This window comes from Manis javanica, chromosome 3 (assembly GCF_040802235.1).
Source record: "Manis javanica isolate MJ-LG chromosome 3, MJ_LKY, whole genome shotgun sequence".
Taxonomy (NCBI): Eukaryota; Metazoa; Chordata; class Mammalia; order Pholidota; family Manidae; genus Manis; species Manis javanica.
In genome coordinates this window covers 329113-348447 of record NC_133158.1, presented here as the reverse complement: position 1 = coordinate 348447, position 19335 = coordinate 329113, and the positions used below count along the sequence as shown (strand labels likewise).

The 19335-nt window shown below is 40.3% G+C and overlaps 1 protein-coding gene across 9 annotated transcripts in view; it reads left to right on the top strand.

The window, feature by feature from the left end:
- The window catches only part of SMARCC1 (SWI/SNF related BAF chromatin remodeling complex subunit C1), a 170607-nt gene that overhangs the window by 61321 nt on the left and 89951 nt on the right, over window positions 1–19335 (top strand). For all 9 annotated transcript variants that reach the window (XM_073230539.1, XM_073230538.1, XM_073230535.1 and 6 more), the window contains 2 exons: window positions 4732–4801; window positions 17089–17164. In XM_073230539.1, coding sequence (XP_073086640.1) covers window positions 4732–4801; window positions 17089–17164 — 146 coding nt within the window. The remainder of the gene's footprint in view (window positions 1–4731; window positions 4802–17088; window positions 17165–19335) is intronic.

The window sequence follows — 19335 nt, the reverse complement described above, 5'->3', positions numbered from 1 at the left end:
CAATACTGATTTTGATGAAGAGAAATATGCATCTGAGGCTGTATTAGGAAATTTGCCTGGGAGCTGATTTCTAAGATATATGCTATAAGGTGACTGGTTGGAGAACAAGGCCCATTGGGAAATCTCTGTATTAAATTGTTCAGTGAGGAAAAATCTTACTGTTCGATGTGAAAAATCCATTTTTTATCAGGAGAGCAAAGATAAGTTATATGGCAAGCCGAGGTAGTGGATTTCTTAAAAGTCAAAAAGAAATAAGGAAAGGAAAACATTTCAAAATTCAGGATGTGGGCAATGGGATTGTTCTTCAAAGAAATCAGAGCGAAGCCTGAGACAGTGTGTTTGTATTTGCCAGTTGCAAAATAATTGGTCCAGGGTGGTGCTGAACCACTCGGGATTTTTCAGTTCAGATATTCAACTCCAGAAGTTCCATTTGGTTCTTTTTTATAGTTTCTGTCTCTTTGCTGACATTCTCCTGTTGTTCTTGCATCATTTTCCTTATTTTATGTAGTTTAACTGTTCTCTTGTGCAATGAGCCTCTTTAAAGTGATTATTTTTATTTCTGTATGTTGATGCTGTTTCCTACAACCTGACTGAATTCATTTATTAGTTCTGTCTTTTGATTCAGTCTTTAGGGTTTCTATGTATAATATGTCATCTGCAAATAGTGACTGTTTTACTCCTTCCTTTCCAGTTTGGATGCTTTTTATTTTTCTTTACTAATTGCTCTGGCTAGGCTCTCCAACACTTTGTTGACTTAAAGTAGCAGCGTAAGTGGGCACCCTTGTCTTGTTCCTGATCTTAAAGGAAAACGTTTCAGCTTTTCACCATTGAATATGGTGTTAGCTGTGGGCCCATCATGTATTAGCTCTTGGCATGTTCTTCTATACTCAGTTTGAGAGTTTTTTTATCATAAATAGCTATTGAGTTTTGTCATATGCATATGATTTTTATTCTTTTGTTTAATGTGTTATATCACATTGATTGATTTGTGGAGGTTGAGCCATCCTTGCATCCCTGGAATAAATCCCACTTGATGATGATATATGATCCTTTCAGTGTGTTGTCGAATTTGGTTTGCTAACATTTTGTTGAGGAGTTTTGCATCTATGTTCAGGAATATCGGCCTTTCTGTGGCATCTTTGTCTGGATTTGGTATAAGGGTATTGCTGGCCAGTTAGAAAGTGTTCCCTCCTCTTCAGTGTTTTGGAAGAGTTTCATAAGACTTGGTACTAATTCTTTGAATATTTGGTAGAATTCATTACTAAAGCCACCTGGTCCTGGATTTTTGTTTGGTGGGAGGTTTTTGGTTAGTGATTCAGTCTCTTTCTAGTAATTGGTCTGTTCAGATCCTCTGTTTCATCATGATTCAGTCTTGAAAGGTTGTATGAGAATTATGATTTTTTTTCTAGGCTATTCTTTTGGTGTATAATTTGTAGCATGATCTTTATGTTGTAGTGGTGTCATTTGTAACATCTCTTTCATTTCTGATTTTATTTTAGCCCTTTTTTGGTGCATCTCAGCTAAAGGTTTGTCAGTTTTATCTTTTCCAGAAAGCAGCTCTTGATTTCATTGAACCTTTCTATTGCCTTTTAGTCTTTGTTGCATTTATTTCTGCTCTTATATTTGTTATTTCCTTCCTTCTACTAACTTAGGGCTTTGTTGTTTTCTGGTTTTTGATGTGTAAAATTAAGATGGTTTATTTGAAATTTCGCTTCTTGAGGTAGACATTTAACACTGTAAACTTCCCTCTTGTACTACTTTTGCTGGATCTCCTAAGTTTTGGTATGTTTATTTTCATTTTTGTCTCAGGGTATTTCTGATTTTTTTATTCTTTGATCCATTTGTTCAGTTAATGCAATAATTTTGTATATGTCAGGTAATTCATAGATTTTTTGTTTCTTTAGGGTCAGGTGTTGACATTCATTTTATTCCTTTGGGCCACTTTCCCTCCTTCTTTGTTATGTCTTGTTATTTTCTGTTGTGTTTTCTGCATTTGAAAACCAGCCATTTCTCCCCATCTTCATGGTCTGGCATTGTTCAGGGAAGACCTTTACCAGGAAGCATAGCTTGAGATTCCAGTCATCCCACAAATGTTTTCTTGGGATGCATCTTTTCTGGGCTTGTGAGTGTGATTTCTCAGAGGTTTGCTGGTTTCTCTTTCCCTAGCTTGTAATCTCTGTCCTGCTCTCTGGCGTGTCTGCTGAACTGCAGTTTTCTGTTGCTGTGACAACCACTGAGCTGTCCTTTGATCTCTGTGGTGCCTGGGTTTCCAAAGTGTGTTTGTTCTCCATCAGCGCTCTGAGTCAGTTACGACAGAAGCCTGTCCCTCAGGCAGCCCCCTGGAAAGTTGAAACGCTGCACACACATTCACGCTTCTCTCTCATTTGGCCCAAGTGAGGAGCTGAAAGCTGAGGTTTTTCTCCTGACCCTGCTGAGCTCTGCTGGCTTGGGAGACTTGCTGCTGTGGCTGAGATGAGATGGCTCTTCTGCCCTTGTCAGTACAGCTGTTCTGGACCCAGAGCCTGCCTGGTTCTCATAAAGTCTCTGAGCAGTGTGCTGGTGTCACGTCATGTCTCTGGTGGAACAAGGTCTTGGGCTTCCTGTTCTGCCAGTGCTGACATTGCTTCCTTTACCTTAGTCTCTTTTATGGCCAAATAACACTCTAGGTCTGGAAGTACTGCTGTTAATTCAGCCAGTTGAAAGTTGGTGGACATTTATTTATAAATAATGCCATTATGTTCAGCAGTTGTACAAGTTACCATGTGCACATACACTTCCAGTTCTCTCATGTCTCTAGAACTTGAAGTGTGGTGTCATATTGGCAGCTGTATGTTAAGCTTTTTGAAATACTGCCAGCCTGTTGACCAAAGTGGCTGTCTCATTTTACAACCCCATCAGCATTGTATGATGAAACCAATGTCTCTGCATCCTTATCAACACTTTTTACTTGGTCCTTTTTTATATTGGCCGTTCTAGTGGGTGTCGGACAGCATCTGTGGTTTCATTTTGCATTTCCCTGATTATTAATGATTCTGAGCATCTTTTCATGTGATTTTTTGGCCATTTATATATGTTTGGAGAATGTCTGTCCAGACCCTTTGCCTGTTTTTTTTTTAGTTGGATTATTTGTCTGTTACTGTTGAGTTGTAAGTATTATTCTATATTCTCCTTTTGGACTTATTTTTGCTCATAAAATTGTGGGCTTTTTATTGGTAGCTTGTAATCATCTGTGGGAAAACTGTATTCATATCTCTATACCTCAGTTACTTTTGCTACAGCGAAAATTTTCAGTCAGTTGTAGAAAAGATGGATATCCTTTTTTTCTTTCCTAGAGCTCCACCGACTTTGAAGGTAGACTTCGTATTCTAAAGGACAGCTCCTCTTAGTCGGAGAGTCAGCATATAGCTGACCCTTGAACAATGTGGGGGCTAGGGGCACTGACCCTCCCCACCCCCTGCCTCCATGCAGTTAAAAATCTGCATGTAACCTTTGACTCCCCAAAACTTAACTGCTGTTGGCTGGAAGCCTTACCAATAACATAAATGGTTGATTAACAAATATTTTGTATATTTATGTATTATATTCTGTATTTGTAAAGTAAGCTAGAGAAAAAATGTTTTTTCAGATTGTCACCAATCTGCAAAAGAATTTCCATTATGTTTATCGAAAAAAATTTGCGTGTCAGCAGACCTGTGCAGCTCAGACCTGAGCCGCCCAAGGGTCAGCCGTATCCTGCTCGTGGAGTGAGTTCTGAGATGCCAGCTGGCTGCCCCCTCTTCACTTTTCCCTTCGCTGTTTTGGATCTCAGATTAAGGACCAGGACCTGATTTTTCCCTTTCAAAATAGTAAAGTGAGAGCTGAATGCTTAAAAGGAGCCACAGACATTACCTGTGGGCTCCATGAATTTAGTCAGTGAAGCTAAGGCTGTGTCATGCTGACATTGGCAGTGAAAAGCCAGTTTTACTTAGCCGATTCTGTGTTTTGGGTTTCAAGGGGTTGACTTCATCAGTTCCCTCTTAGTACTTAGAAACAGGTTTTCTAAGCTAAATTTGGACTTACCAGTGCAATGCAATAATAAGTGCTGAAATGTAGGTGAGACCCAGCTGTGATTAAAACCAGTAGGGATCATCTGGTCATATACATTTTCACCTATCTTTAGTAAGGAAACTTGAAATAAAAGTACCTTATGTGATCGTATTGCTCTTGTTGGGAGGCCATTAAGGAATAATAAAAATAGCATTATTGGTAAAGCTTTGATGTAGCATGAAGAGCATGATAGGGTGCCAGAAAAGCTGAATCTGGGGGAATTATAGTTGGTAAAACTTCATCAAGGAGATGAAGCATGACTCACGCCTTCAGAGATGTGTAGTAATTGCAAACCTCTTCCCAGGGAGAGGTTCTATGTGGGAAATGAGGCAGTGCAGTGATCATGGTCTGGGTGGAAGTGGGGACAAACAAGCAGGAGGAATGGGGGGTGTTGCTGTGGTGGACAGTTGGCTTTGTCAAGAATGTGGGATAATAGGCCTGGAGTACAGGAAGTCTGTATACACAGCTGAAAAACTTGCCTTAATGTGGTAGATAATGTTCCGTTGAGAAGAAACTTTTTCTTGAGGGTGGTGACTGGATTGGGGCTTATTAGCCAACCAAAAACTCCAAGTAAAAATTAAGTCAGATAATAGTTGATTCATTTATTTGTCAGCTTGAATAAAGTATATTCTTTTTCCCTTTCAGAAGAATGGCTGAGACCAGTGATGCGGAAGGACAAGCAGGTGTTGGTGCACTGGGGCTTTTACCCGGACAGGTAAAGCTGCCACATCCTGAGGGGCGGTGTGAAGACCTGTGTCAGTATGAGCAGAGTTTTTCATGAGTCGTTCGCTTTCTGAATAGTGACCTAAGTTTGGTTGATGTTTCGGTCATTTATAAACTGATAGGTTTGCTGCATTTGCTAAAATAGTCCTTCAGGATAGTATCAGGACTACTAGTTTAGATATGTTTCCTTCAAGAAATGAATTTTTTTCCCTAGTGTTTTATGACAAGTTAGTTTAATATGTTTCTTCAAAAACTACTCCTGCATTCTATTAAGGATGAAATCATGTCTAAAATAAAGTTTTTCTTGGAAGAAATTTATTTCCCTGGTTTTGTTACTTTTACATATCAGATGTAAAATACATAAATGCTTTAGTATTTTAACTCTGAATAAAGAATATTACAAACAAGAGCTAGACATTAGTGCAAATGGTCCTTGAATAATTAATGTTATGCCTGCATAGGGCACTTAGGGATTGGGACAACCTTCGATGTGCTTCCTCATCTTAAATCAACAGTGGGGCTGTTAGGTGTTCCTGTCATTATCATCTTGTCCACTGGAGACTATCTCCATTGTGTTTTTCATGTCAGACTAGTCTGAACTGTTCCCATATCTACTTCGAATCTTCCCATAGTATAGAGAGTAATCCCAGAAATCATTTCAATATTTCAATATGTATTTCTAAAAAATAAGGACTCATTTTTCTAAAAAGAAGTAAGCACAATACCATTGTCAATCCTAAATAATAAAATTCCTTAGTATTAAATCTCCATTTGTGTTGTCATATAAGAATACATTTGATTGATTGATTGGTATTTCTTGGAAATAGAACCATACCTTGTGGTTTGTTGTTATAGTTCTTGAGTGCCTTTTAATTTATAGGTTCTCCCTGTCTTCCTCACTCACACCCCTTGCAGTGTATTATTTGATAATCCAGGTTGTCTTCCAGAGTTTACCACAGTGTAGATTTTTTTGTGGCATCACTGTGGTGTATTTGACCATATATTTCTCTGTCTTCTGTATTCCCTTAATGTGGTAGTTGGACCTGGAGTCCATCGTGGTCCGTTTCAGTTTAGGGGAGGAACAAGACTTGCATAGGTGTGTGTTCTTCACCAGGAGACATATAATGATTGGTGGTGGGCTGCTTTGAAATTAATCTGCTTAGGTAACTTAATTTTACTTGTAAAATGTTTTTTAAAGAAGGAAATATGTCTTCAGATATGTTCAACATTTTCAGAGTATATGTATAGTCTTTATTCGGGTTGTGTTATTTGGAACCAAATCATCAGCTTGCTAATCAGCTTCCTCTGAACCAGAATTGACCACTTTAAATGAACTAGCAGGTTTTTTTTTTTATAATAACATTTAAATAAATTATTTCTGTAAAACATTTCTTGAGGCTTCAAGTACTCTTTGGCACTATTAAACCTTTCAGTATGACAGTAACTGTCATAGGAAGTAAGTTTGCCTTCTGAAACATGTAGATGGAAACTCAAATTTATGATGACAAGCTACATAAATATAGAGTTGAAATAAATTTTATAACATGTAAGAAATGTTAACATGTTTGCTGACTTTTTCTTTATCAAATAAGATGTAGTGGCTAGCTCAAGTTTTGTGTTTCGAAGGGCCTTGTTGTTGTTGTTATTGTTGTTTTTTGAGAGGGCATCTCATATTTATTGATCAAATGGTTGTTAACAACAATAAAATTCAGTATAGGGGGGTCAATGCTCAATGTACAATCATTAATCCATTTCAAGCCTAATTCTCGTCAGCCTCCAATCTTCTGAAGCATAACGAACAAGTTCTTACATGGTAAACGAATTCTTACATAGTGAATAAGTTCTTTCATGGTGAACAGTACAAGGGCAGTCATCACAGAAACTTTCGGTTTTGATCACGCATTATGAATTTAAACAATCAGGTCAGATATGAATATTCATTTGATTTTTGTACTTGATTTATATGTTGATCCCACATTTCTCCCTTTATTATTATTATTATTTTTATTTTTAATAAAATGCTGAAGTGGTAGGTAGATGCAAGATAAAGGTAGAAAATATAATTTAGTGCTGTAAGAGGGCAAATGTAGATGATCAGATGATCAGATGTGTGCCTATGGACTAAGTATTAATCCAGGCTAGACAAGGGCAGCAAGACATCCACGGATGCAGAAGATTTCTCTCAAAGCAGGGGGGATGAGGTTCTGAGCCTCACCTCTGTTGATCCCCAAATTCTCACCTGATGGCCCCCCTGCGACTGTGCCTGTCTTAGGTTGTTCCTCCCTTGAGGAATCTTACCCGTCTCTGGCTAACCAGTCATCTTCCGGGGCCATACAGGGAAATGTAAAGTTGGTAAGTGAGAGAGAAGCCATATTGTTTGAAAAGGTTAGCTTTTTACTTCTTTGCAGATTTATGCCCTGTGGCTTCTATGCCCAGCCCTTGTCTCGAGGTATCTTTACCACCTGGAGGAATTATGATACTCGGTAAATTCGATATGAGGCACGAATTCTATTTAAGGGTTGTAATTAGGAAGGAAGAAGAAAAGCTATAGATGTAGCATATGGAAGGAAACATGGGAGGATTGATTATTTCTTTGACATATCTTCTTGTAGAGTACCTTAAGTATGTATAGGTTTTAAACTACTAACTAATTTGCACACACATATTAACATAATAGGAATACGGTGACATAAACAAAGCAAATCTATAATTACCATCCATCTCCAGTGAAGCCAAGAAAACCATTTAGGCACCCTAGGCATTTGTGAAAATTTGTCTATGATATGATGGATACTGTCCAACTGTACTTGAACAATCAGACAAATTAAAGCAGCCCATTTCTGGGATCTGTTCACATCCCATATGTTCTTTTAACCGTAGATAGTCTATAGTCATGAGATTTTGGAGTGCTACACCTTGCACCCCTCCCAACTCCTGGTTGAGTTCCGACAGTACAGATCCGGTCAAATTCGTTGTCTCACTGTATGCACATGCCAGCCTAGACATCTCCCTCCTCATTCCAATGGCAAGTCCAGGAGACGGTGGGCTGGATGCAGCCACAACCGCAGCATCGTCCGGATCCCTGTGGAGGCTTTTTGATGATCATCCACCGGCACAAGTCCTCCAGAGAGTGCTGATGCTGGAAGCTCCTCCTCATATCGTATCTTAGTTCATTTTCTGGGTATCCAAGCTAGGCCTTGATCTTCTGCATAGAAACAAAGAGACCCTTTGGCCCACACTTTGACATGCCCTCTATACCACTGTGCAGAACTCATTGGAGGTCAGCACACAGTAACTGCTTTTTTTTTTTTTTTTTTTTATTAAGAGAAAGGAATATTATCAGAAAAGAGTAACTCCATAGCTGATCATCTGACACCCTTTAAGTGATCAACATTAAGGATATTTAAAGCATGTGTTGATCTTAGATTTACCAGTAGTTTTATCCTATCAAGGAGTAATCCCCCTTTTCTTTTTCTTTCTTTCTTTCTTTTTTTTTTTAATCTTTAATCTACACTTACATGGAGAGTACTATCTTTACTATGCTCTCCCCTATATCAGGTCCCCCCTAACAACCACATTACGGTTACTGTCCATCAGCTTAGCAAAATGTTGTAGAGTCACTACTTGTCCTCTCTGTGTTGCGCAGCCCACCCTCCCCTTTCTCCCTCCCCCCCATGCATGCTAATCTTAATACCTCCCTTCTTCTTCCCCCCCTTATCCCTCCCTGCCCACCCATCCTCCCCAGTTCCTTTCCCTTTGGTACCTGTTAGTCCATTTTTGGGTTCTGTAATTCCACTGCTGTTTTGTTCCTTCAGTTTTTCCTTTGTTCCTATACTCCTCAGATGAGTGAAATCATTTGGTATTTCTCTTTCTCCGCTTGGCTTATTTCACTGAGCATAATACTCTCCAGCTCCATCCATGTTGCTGCAAATGGTTGGATTTTTCCACTTCTTATGGCTGAGTAGTATTCCATTGTGTATATGTACCACATCTTCTTTATCCATTCATCTACCGATGGACATTTAGGTTGCTTCCAATTCTTGGCTATTGTAAATAGTGCTGCGATAAACATAGGGGTGCATCTGTCTTTCTCAAACTTGATTGCTGCGTTCTTAGGGTAAATTCCTAGGAGTGGAATTCCTGGGTCAAATGGTAGGTCTGTTTTGAGCATTTTGATGTACCTCCATACTGCTTTCCACAATGGTTGAACTAATTTACATTCCCACCAGCAGTGTAGGAGGGTTCCCCTTTCTCCACAGCCTCGCCAACATTTGTTGTTGTTTGTCTTTTGGATGGCAGCTATCCTTACTGGTGTGAGGTGATACCTCATTGTAGTTTTAATTTGCATTTCTCTGATAATTAGCGATGTGGAGCATCTTTTCATGTGTGTGTTGGCCATCTGTATTTCTTTTTTAGAGAACTGTCTGTTCAGTTCCCCTGCCCATTTTTTAATTGGGTTATTTGTTTTTTGTTTGTTGAGGCATGTGAGCTCTTTATATATTCTGGACGTCAAGCCTTTATCGGATCTGTCATTTTCAAATATATTCTCCCATACTGTAGGGTTCCTTTTTGTTCTATTGATGGTGTCCTTCGCTGTACAGAAGCTTTTCAGCTTAATGTAGTCCCACTTGCTCATTTTTGCTGTTGTTTTCCTTGCCCGGGGAGATATGTTCAAGAAGAGGTCACTCATGTTTATGTCTAAGAGGTTTTTGCCTATGTTTTTTTCCAAGAGTTTAATGGTTTCATGACTTACATTCAGGTCTTTGATCCATTTTGAGTTTACCTTTGTATATGGGGTTAGACAATGGTCCAGTTTCATTCTCCTACATGTAGCTGTCCAGTTTTGCCAGCACCATCTGTTGAAGAGACTGTCATTTTGCCATTGTATGTCCATGGCTCCTTTATCAAATATTAATTGACCATATATGTTTGGGTTAATGTCTGGAGTCTCTAATCTGTTCCAGTGGTCTATGGCTCTGTTCTTGTGCCAGTACCAAATTGTCTTGATTACTATGGCTTTGTAGTAGAGCTTGAAGTTGGGGAGTGAGATCCCCCCTACTTTATTCTTCTTTTTCAGGATTGCTTTGGCTATTCGGGGTCTTTGGTGTTTCCATATGAATTTTTGTATTATTTGTTCCAATTCATTGAAGAATGTTGCTGGTAATTTGAGAGGGATTGCATCAAATCTGTATATTGCTTTGGGCAGGATGGCCATTTTGACGATATTAATTCTTCCTAGCCATGAGCATGGGATGAGTTTCCATTTATTAGTGTCCCCTTTAATTTCTCTTAAGAGTGACTTGTAGTTTTCAGAGTATAAGTCTTTCACTTCTTTGGTTAGGTTTATTCCTAGGTATTTTATTCTTTTTGATGCAACGGTGAATGGAATTGTTTTCCTGATTTCTCTTTCTATTGATTCATTGTTAGTGTATAGGAAAGCTACAGATTTCTGTGTGTTAATTTTGTATCCTGCAACTTTGCTGTATTCCGATATCAGCTCTAGTAGTTTTGGAGTGGAGTCTTTAGGGTTTTTTATGTACAGTATCATATCATCTGCAAATAGTGACAGTTTAACTTCTTCTTTACCAATCTGGATTTCTTGTATTTCTTTGTTTTGTCTGATTGCCGTGGCTAGGACCTCCAGTACTATGTTAAATAACAGTGGGGAGAGTGGGCATCCCTGTCTTGTTCCCGATCTCAGAGGAAATGCTTTCAGCTTCTCGCTGTTCAGTATAATGCTGGCTGTGGGTTTATCATATATGGCCTTTATTATGTTGAGGTACTTGCCCTCTATTCCCATTTTGCTGAGAGTTTTTATCATGAATGGATGTTGAATTTTGTCAAATGCTTTTTCAGCATCTATGGAGATGATCATGTGGTTTTTGTCTTTCTTTTTGTTGATGTGGTAGATGATGTTGATGGATTTTCGAATGTTGTACCATCCTTGCATCCCTGAGATGAACCCCACTTGGTCATGGTGTATGATCCTTTTGATATACTGTTGAATTCTGTTCGCTAATATTTTATTGAGTATTTTTGCATCTACATTCATCAGGGATATTGGTCTGTAATTTTCTTTTTTGTTGGGGTCTTTGCCTGGTTTTGGTATTAGGGTGATGTTGGCTTCATAGAATGAGTTTGGGAGTATTCCCTCTTCTATTTTGTGGAACACTTTAAGGAGAATGGGTATTATGTCTTCTCTGTGTGTCTGATAAAATTCCGAGGTAAATCCGTCCGGCCCCGGGGTTTTGTTCTTGGGTAGTTTTTTGATTACTGTTTCAATTTCTTTGCTTGTAATTGGTTTGTTTAACTTTTGTGCTTCTTCCTTGGTCAGCCTTGGAAGGTTGTATTTTTCTAGGAAGTTGTCCATTTCTTCTAGGTTTTCCAGCTTGTTGGCATATAGGCTTTCATAGTAGTCTTTAATAATTCTTTGTATTTCTGTGGAGTCTGTCGTGATTTTTCCATTCTCATTTCTGATTATGTTGATTTGTGTTGATTCTCTTTTTCTCTTAATAAGTTGGGCTAGAGGCTTATCTATTTTGTTTATTTTCTCGAAGAACCAGCTCTTGTTTTTGTTGATTTTTGCTATTGTTTTATTTTTCTCAATTTTGTTTATTTCTTCTCTGATCTTTGTTATATCCCTCCTTCTGCTGACTTTAGGCCTCATTCTTCTTTTTCCAGTTTTGATAATTGTGATGTTAGACTATTCATTTGGGATTGTTCTTCCTTCTTCAAGTGTGCCTGGATTGCTATATATTTTCCTCTTAAGACTGCTTTCGCTGCGTCCCACAGAAGTTGGGGCTTAGTGTTGTTGTTGTCATTTGTTTCTGTATATTCCTTGATCTCTATTTTGATTTGTTCATTGATCCATTGATTATTTAGTAGCATGTTGTTAAGCCTTCATGTGTTTGTGAGCCTTTTTGTTTTCTTTGTAGAATTTATTTCTACTTTTATACCTTTGTGGTCTGAAAAATTGGTTGGTAGAATTTCAATAATTTGGAATTTACTGAGGCTCTTTTTGTGGGCTAGTATGTGGTCTATTCTGGAGAATGTTCCATGTGCACTTGAGAAGAATGTGTATCCTGTTGCTTTTGGATGTAGAGTTCTATAGATGTCTATTAGGTCCATCTGTTCTAGTGTGTTGTTCAGTGCCTGTGTGTCCTTACTTATTTTCTGCCCGGTGGATCTATCCTTTGGGGTGAGTGGTGTGTTGAAGTCTCCTAAAATGAATGCATTGCAGTCTATTTCCCTCTTTAGTTCTGTTAGTATTTGCTTCACATATGCTGGTGCTCCTGTATTGGGTGCATATATATTTAGAATGGTTATATCCTCTTGTTGGACTGAGCCCTTTATCATTATGTAGTATCCTTCTTTATCTCTTGTTACTTTCTTTGTTTTGAAGTCTATTTTGTCTGATATTAGTACTGCAACCCCTGCTTTCTTCTCACTGTTGTTTGCCTGAAATATGTTTTTCCATCCCTTGACTTTTAGTCTATGCTTATCTTTGGGTTTAAGGTGAGTTTCTTGTAAGCAGCATATAGATGGGTCTTGCATTTTTATCCATTCTATTACCCTATGTCTTTTGATTGGTGCAATAAGTCCATTTACATTTAGGGTGACTATTGAGAGATATGTACTTATTGCCATTTCAGGCTTTAGATTCGTGGTTACCAAAGGTTCAAGGTTAGCTTCTTTAGTATCTTACTGCCTAACTTAGCTCGCTTATTGAGCTGTTATATACACTGTCTGGAGATTCTTTTCTTCTCTCCCTTCTTATTCCTCCTCCTCCATTCTTCATATGTTGTGTGTTTTGTTCTGTGCTCTTTTTAGGGCTGCTCCCATCTAGAGCAGTCCCTGTAGGATGCCCTGTAGAGGTGGTTTGTGGGAAGCAAATTCCCTCAGGTTTTGCTTGTGTGGGAATTGTTTAATCCGGCCATCATATTTAAATGATAGTCGTGCTGGATACAGTATCCTTGGTTCAAGGCCCTTCTGTTTCATTGCATTAAGTATATCATGCCATTCTCTTCTGGCCTGTAGGGTTTCTGTTGAGAAGTCTGATGTTAGCCTGATGGGTTTTCCTTTGTAGGTGACCTTTTTCTCTCTAGCTGCCTTTAAAACTCTTTCCTTGTCCTTGATCCTTGCCATTTTAATTACTGTGTGTCTTGGTGTTACTCCTTGGAGCCTTTCTGTTGGGGGTTCTGTGTAATTCCATGGTCTGTTTGATTATTTCCTTCCCCAGTTTGGGGATGTTTTCAGCAATTATTTCTTCAAAGAGACTTTCTATCCGTTTTCCTCTTTCTTCTTCTTCTGGTACCCCTATAATACGAATATTATTCCTTTTGTATTGGTCACATAGTTCTCTTAGTGTTGTTTCATTCCTGGAGATCCTTTTATCTCTCTCTATGTCAGCTTCTATATGTTCCTGTTCTCTGGCTTCTATTCCTTCAATGGCCTCTTGCATCTTATCCATTCTGCTTAGAAATCCTTCCAGGGATTGTTTCACTTCTGTGATCTCCTTCCTGACATCTGTGATCTCCTTCCGGACTTCATCCCATTGCTCTTGCATTTTTCTCTGCATCTCATCCCATTGCTCTTGCATTTTTCTCTGCATCTCTGTCAGCATGTTCATGATTTTTATTTTGAATTCTTTTTCAGGTAGACTGGTTAGGTCTGTCTCCTTCTCAGGTGTTGTTTCTGTGATCTTTGTCTGCCTGTAGTTTTGCCTTTTCATGGTGATAGAGACAGTTTGCAGAGCTGGTACAAGTGACCGCTGGCAGAGCTTCCCTTCTGGTTGGTTTGTGGCCTTCTCCTGGGAGAATAGCGACCTCTAGTGGCTTGTGCTGGGCAGCTGTGTGCAGACAGGGCTTCTGCTTCCTGCCCGGTTGTTTTGGGGTTTATCTCCGCTGTTGCTGTGAGCGTGGCCTGGCTGGGGCTGCTCCTCCAAAATGGTGGAGCCCCGTTGGAGGGGGAGCGGCCGGGAGGCTATTTATCTCCGTAAGGGCCCTCTGTGCTCCTTGCTGCCCAGGGGGTTAGAGTGCCCAGAAATCCCCAGATTCCCTGCCTCTGGTCTAAGTGTCCTGTCCTGCCCCTTTAAGACTTCCAAAAAGCACTCTCCAAACCAAAACAACAACAGCAACAATGAGAGAGGGAACAGAAGAAAAAAAAAAAAGGGAAAAAACACACAATTTTTTTTTTTTTTGGTCCTCAGGTGCCGGTCCCAGGCACCTGCTCACTGGTCCTGCTGCCCTGTCTCCCTAGCACCAGGGTCCCTGTCCGTTCAAGGCTTCCAAAAAGCACCCACCCACCGGTCCCGCAGGGAAAAATGTGGGATATTCTTTGTCCTCAGGCACCGGTCCCAGGCACCCGCTCACCGGTCCCGCCACCCTGCCTCCCTAGCAATGGGGACCCTGTCCCTTTAAGGCTTCCAAAAAGCACCCGCCAAAAAAAAAAAAACGCTCCTGTTTCTTTCCACCCACCGGGGGAAGGGGTGCTCGGGTCCCGCCGGGCCGGGGCATGTATCTTACCCCCTTCGCAAGGCGCTGGGTTCTTGCAGGTGTGGATGTGGTCTGGATGTTGTCCTGTGTCCTGTGGTCTCTATTTTAGGACGATTTTTCTTTGTTATGTTTTCATAGCTCTATGTGTTTTTGGGAGGAGATTTCCACTGCTCTACTCATGCCGCCATCCTGGCTCCACCGTGTTGTTGTTTTTTTAATTAAGGTATCATTGATATAAACTCTTATGAAGGTTTCACAAGAAAAATAATGTGGTTATTAACTACATTAACCCTTATTATTGAGTCCCCGCCATACCCCACTGCAGTCACGGTCCATCAGTGTAGCAAGATGCCACAGAGGCCCCACTTGTCTTCTCTGAGCTACACTGTCTTCCCCCTGACCCCACACACACCATGTGCACCAATCATGATACCCCACAATCCCCTTCTCCCTCCCCACCCACCCCACTCACCCCTCCCCCTTGGTAACCACTAGTCCGTCTTGGAGTCTGTGAGTCTGCTGCTATTTTGTTCCTTCAGTTTTGCTTTGTTGTTATACTCCACAAATGAGGGAAGTCATTTGGTATTTGGCTTTTCTCTGCCTGAGTTATTTCACTGAGCATAATACACTCTAGTAGCTCCATCCATGTTGTTGCAAATGGTACTATTTGTTTCTTATGGCTGAATAGTATTTATTCCATTGTGTATATGTGCCACATCTTCTTTATCCATTCATCTGCTATGGACACTTAGTCTGATTCCATATCTTGGCTATTGTAAATAGTGCTGCAGGAAACACCAAGGACCTTGTTAATTCATTTTCTTTATTAGCTGTACAGTAGTCCTGCCTTACCAGCAAGCAGGGCATGTGTTCTAAGATACCCTGAAACTGGATAATGCTGAGCCCCATATATGCTGTTTTTCCTATACATACATGCCATAAAGTTTAGTTTACACACTAGGCATAGTAAGAGGTTAGCAACAATAGGTAATAATAAAGTAGAAAAATCGTAGCAATATACTGCAGTAAAAGTTAATGTGAATGTGGTCTCAGAACATCTTACTGTACTTGCCCTTCTTGTGATGATGTGAGGGGATAAAATGCCTGCATGATGAGATGGGCTGAGGTGGATGACCAGGCCTTGTGATGCAGCGTGAGGCTGCTGGTGTCCTTCTGACACTGTGTCTGGAGGAGCTTCTCCTTCGGTGCCACGGTTGACCACGGGTAACCGAAACCGTGGATGAAGAAGGATGACTGTAGTTGGTTTCCTCACTCCTCCCAGTGTAACATTTTCTACCCAAGACTTTTAAGGCATATACATTAATGCAGTTTTTTCATATCATTGTAATCTTTACCTGGTATAGTTAACTGGCAAACGAACTCTTTTTCTCCAGCTTATGTTGAGAAGTGTTCCTAAAAAACTTACCAGAATGCTTTTAATAGATTTATAGAGCTGCAGTTCTTCCAAATGCTTCTGAACTGACTTCTGACTGACAGGTAAAGGAAGCCAGTGCTTGTTACCATACTTATGTTTTCATTCATGAGATACCACTTGGCTTTATAATAATTTACTGGCCTATGTAGAGAATATAGACCAATATTGGGAGAGAGTTAATCCAGTAGGTAATTTCATGCCTGTTTCACAACTGTGGAGGAGTAGAGGGAGTGGTTTATATCAGTGAGTTGGATCCCACATGTAAGAAGACCGTTGAGCAGAGAGAGTGGGTCATGGGCATCTTTGGGTGGTGAGGAGCATGTGGAAAGGGTGTGAAGTGGCTGTTGCTTGGCTCATATGAAGAACGCTCTGAAAGCCTGCATGGCTTGGACACGATGTGAGTGAGTGTGAGTCCTCGCTGTAGCATCAGAGTGGCAGTGGGAACCAGACCGTGGGGCCTTGGAAGCCGCAGTAAGGATTGCAACTTTCACTCTGAGTTAGGGGGGAATCATTGGAGTGTTGCAAGGAGTCGGGTAATTGAACTGACTTAGTTTTCAACGGGCCCCTCTGGTGGTTTTTTGAAAAGTGGATTCTTGGGGGGGACTTTGGGCAGAAGTGAGAAGGAGATAGATTCTGGGCACATTTGGAGGTGGGACTGTTAGGAGTTCTTGCTGTTTTGAACATAGGAAGTGACTGAGAGGGATGTAAGGATGTCCCTAGGGATTTTGGCCAAAACACCTGGAAAAGGTGGAGTTGGCATTTACTGAGATGGAAACGATTGGACAGAGCATATGGTTGGTGTCAGGATGGCGTTGTATGTTGAATTCTGAGTGTGTTAGCTTTGAGAGGCTCGTCGGGTGTGAGATGAGACATGGAATTGGCAGTTGGATCCATGAGCCCAGAATTGAGAGAAGGTCGTCAGCATTTCCTCGAAGCCATAGAGCTGCATGAGACCAACAACAGCCAGAGACTGGGGCCTCAGCCTTTAACACTGACAAAGCTTGGGACGGGAAGGGACGCTGGCAGGGACCTGGAGAGGCTGGTGACTACAAAGGATGCCAGATGGCAGTGCTGTCTGGGAGTCCAGGCAGGGGGATACTTTAAGAGACGGTGATTGTCTCATTAAAATTCTGAGGACTGACCGAGGCCTGAACATGGGGTTAGTAAGTGAAGCTTATCATAGACACTACAGAAGAGGTTGCTTGTCCGAGCGGTAGATACAAACTCTGATTAATTGTTATTACTGGATCCTAATGGTAACTCTAAAATGTCTTTACCTTTCGACAAAAGTCTTTATAGTGAATGAATTTGAGCTCTAATTTGTTCTTCCTTTTTTTGTTTCCTGTATAGCTATGATACCTGGGTCCATAGTAATGATGTTGATGCAGAAATTGAAGATCCACCAATTCCGGAAAAGCCATGGAAGGTGAAAGATCTTTTACAGAAACCCTTGCTCTTACGTAACTTAGTATCTCTCCTCACTTGTTCTCCACAACAGTGTTCTGAGGATCTAGAGAATGGTGGTCTTCCACTCTTGTCATCCTGCTAAGAGATGCCCGTGACCATGAAGACCTCATTATCGAGGCCTTCGATGAAATGTGAGAGTGATGTTTGAGAGCCCAAGCCAAGTTAAGCTGTGGTTTGTGACTGTTAAGAGGGGAGCGTGGGGAGTGGGGTCGGCCATCATCCATGGAGTCAGTGGGAGGCCGGAGGCAGGGCCCACCCAGCCTTTGTTACTGCTCAGACTGACTGCACTCGTTCACACTGGTAAGAGTCCTTGTAGCCACTTTTTATTTCTTAACTTTTAATGGGGAAATAATTTTGAAATTTGCAAGAATAATACAAAACAAAGTGCTACTTTATACTCTTTTTTCCAGAGTCCCCTATCGTTGATTAGTTCAGGAAATTAATTGAAACAATATTATTACCTGATACAGGCTCATGTTCCATTTTCACCAACTGTCCCAATGATGTAGTGTCATACAAAGTTTTTCCTCATCCGAATTACAGTTTGGGGTCATGGTTCGTTTAGCATCCAGGTCTCTGTCTTCATTAACCAGGAACTTGGAAGCCGTTTAGCTTCTGGGTCTGTCTCATCTGTGTTAGGAGCCCTCAGGTTTTCTTTTTCTTTGTAACACTGTCAGTCTTGAAAAGTGCAGGCCAGTTTGTCTAAAAGTGTCTCTGGACTGATGCTTGAGTGATGTTTGCGCAGGTGTGCTCAACTGCACGTGTGGGCTGTCCTACCCAGCCAATCCCCGGCCTCGGTGCCCTCCGCGGGAAGGCACGTGTCAGCTGCCCACGGCTGGTAGGCAGTGCACCCTGTGCTGAGGTACTGTCTGGCTTTCCCACGGAAACATTACTGTTCTTCTCATCGAAATTAAAATATATCTTACAGAGAAATAGTTTGAGTATACAAATATTCTTTATTAAGTTTGTATCACAACATTTGCTCGTCCATTAATAATCCCTGCCTGATGGGAACGAGTCCTGCTTCTCTGATTCTGCCTGCCTCTGTGTGCTTGCAGTCGGCATTCTGCAGAAGGGATAAGCTTTCCCTTCTCCCCTTAAGCCAGTCTTTGGATCCGTACGCACTCCGGGAACAATGATGTTGTTACTATTCTTCATTGTATGAATTGTACAGAATATGGCCAGTGAGAAATCCTCTGACCTTTGGGCATTATTTGATCCATTTATGTGTACTTCCTACTCTCTGGGACAAAAAGATGTTCAGACTCTAATTTCTGTATCTCAGACGTGGAATTGGCGTTTCTGTTAGTCATGGTAATTACAACGAATTTTATCAACTGTTTTACGTAGGAGAATGAGCACTTAAATTGAATCACAATATTAGATTTTAGACCTGGTTCATCCTGTTTCTAGTTATGTGACCTTCAGAAAGACTTGGCCCTTGAGCTGTGGATACCAAATGAGGATAATAAAAATTAATCTTCTTAACCTTTTTATTTGGAGGTAATTCCAAACTTACAGAAAAGTTGCAAAAATAAGAATAGTATGTGGTATGCCTGTTTACCCCTTACCAACACACCTGCCTGTTAACACTTTACTCCCTTTTTGGTTTATCATTTTTACTCTGTGTTTATATATATATTTTTTCTGAACCATTTGAAATAAAGACACAAATATCTTGGGCTTTTACTTCCAATATAAGTGTTTTCTAAGAATAAGGAATTGTCATACATTAACACTACAGTTACCAAATTCAGTGTTTTTAACATTGACACAATACTTTAATCTCTTGTCCTTATTCCAATTTTGCCACTTCACTCGGTAGTGTTTTGGGGTTTGTTTGTTTTAATAATGCCTTTATTATGTTGAGCTACGTACCATCTACACCCACATTATTGAGGGTTTTCATCATGAATGGATGTTGAATTTTTGTCAAAGGCCTTTTCAGCATCTATTGAGATGATCATGTGATTTTTATCTTTTTTGTTAATGTAGTGTATGATATTGATGGATTGGTATACAAATACTGTAATATCCTTGCATCCTTGGAATAAATCCCACTTGGTCATGATGATCTTTTTGATGTATTTTTGGATTCAGTTTCTTAATACTTTGTTGAGGATTTTTGCA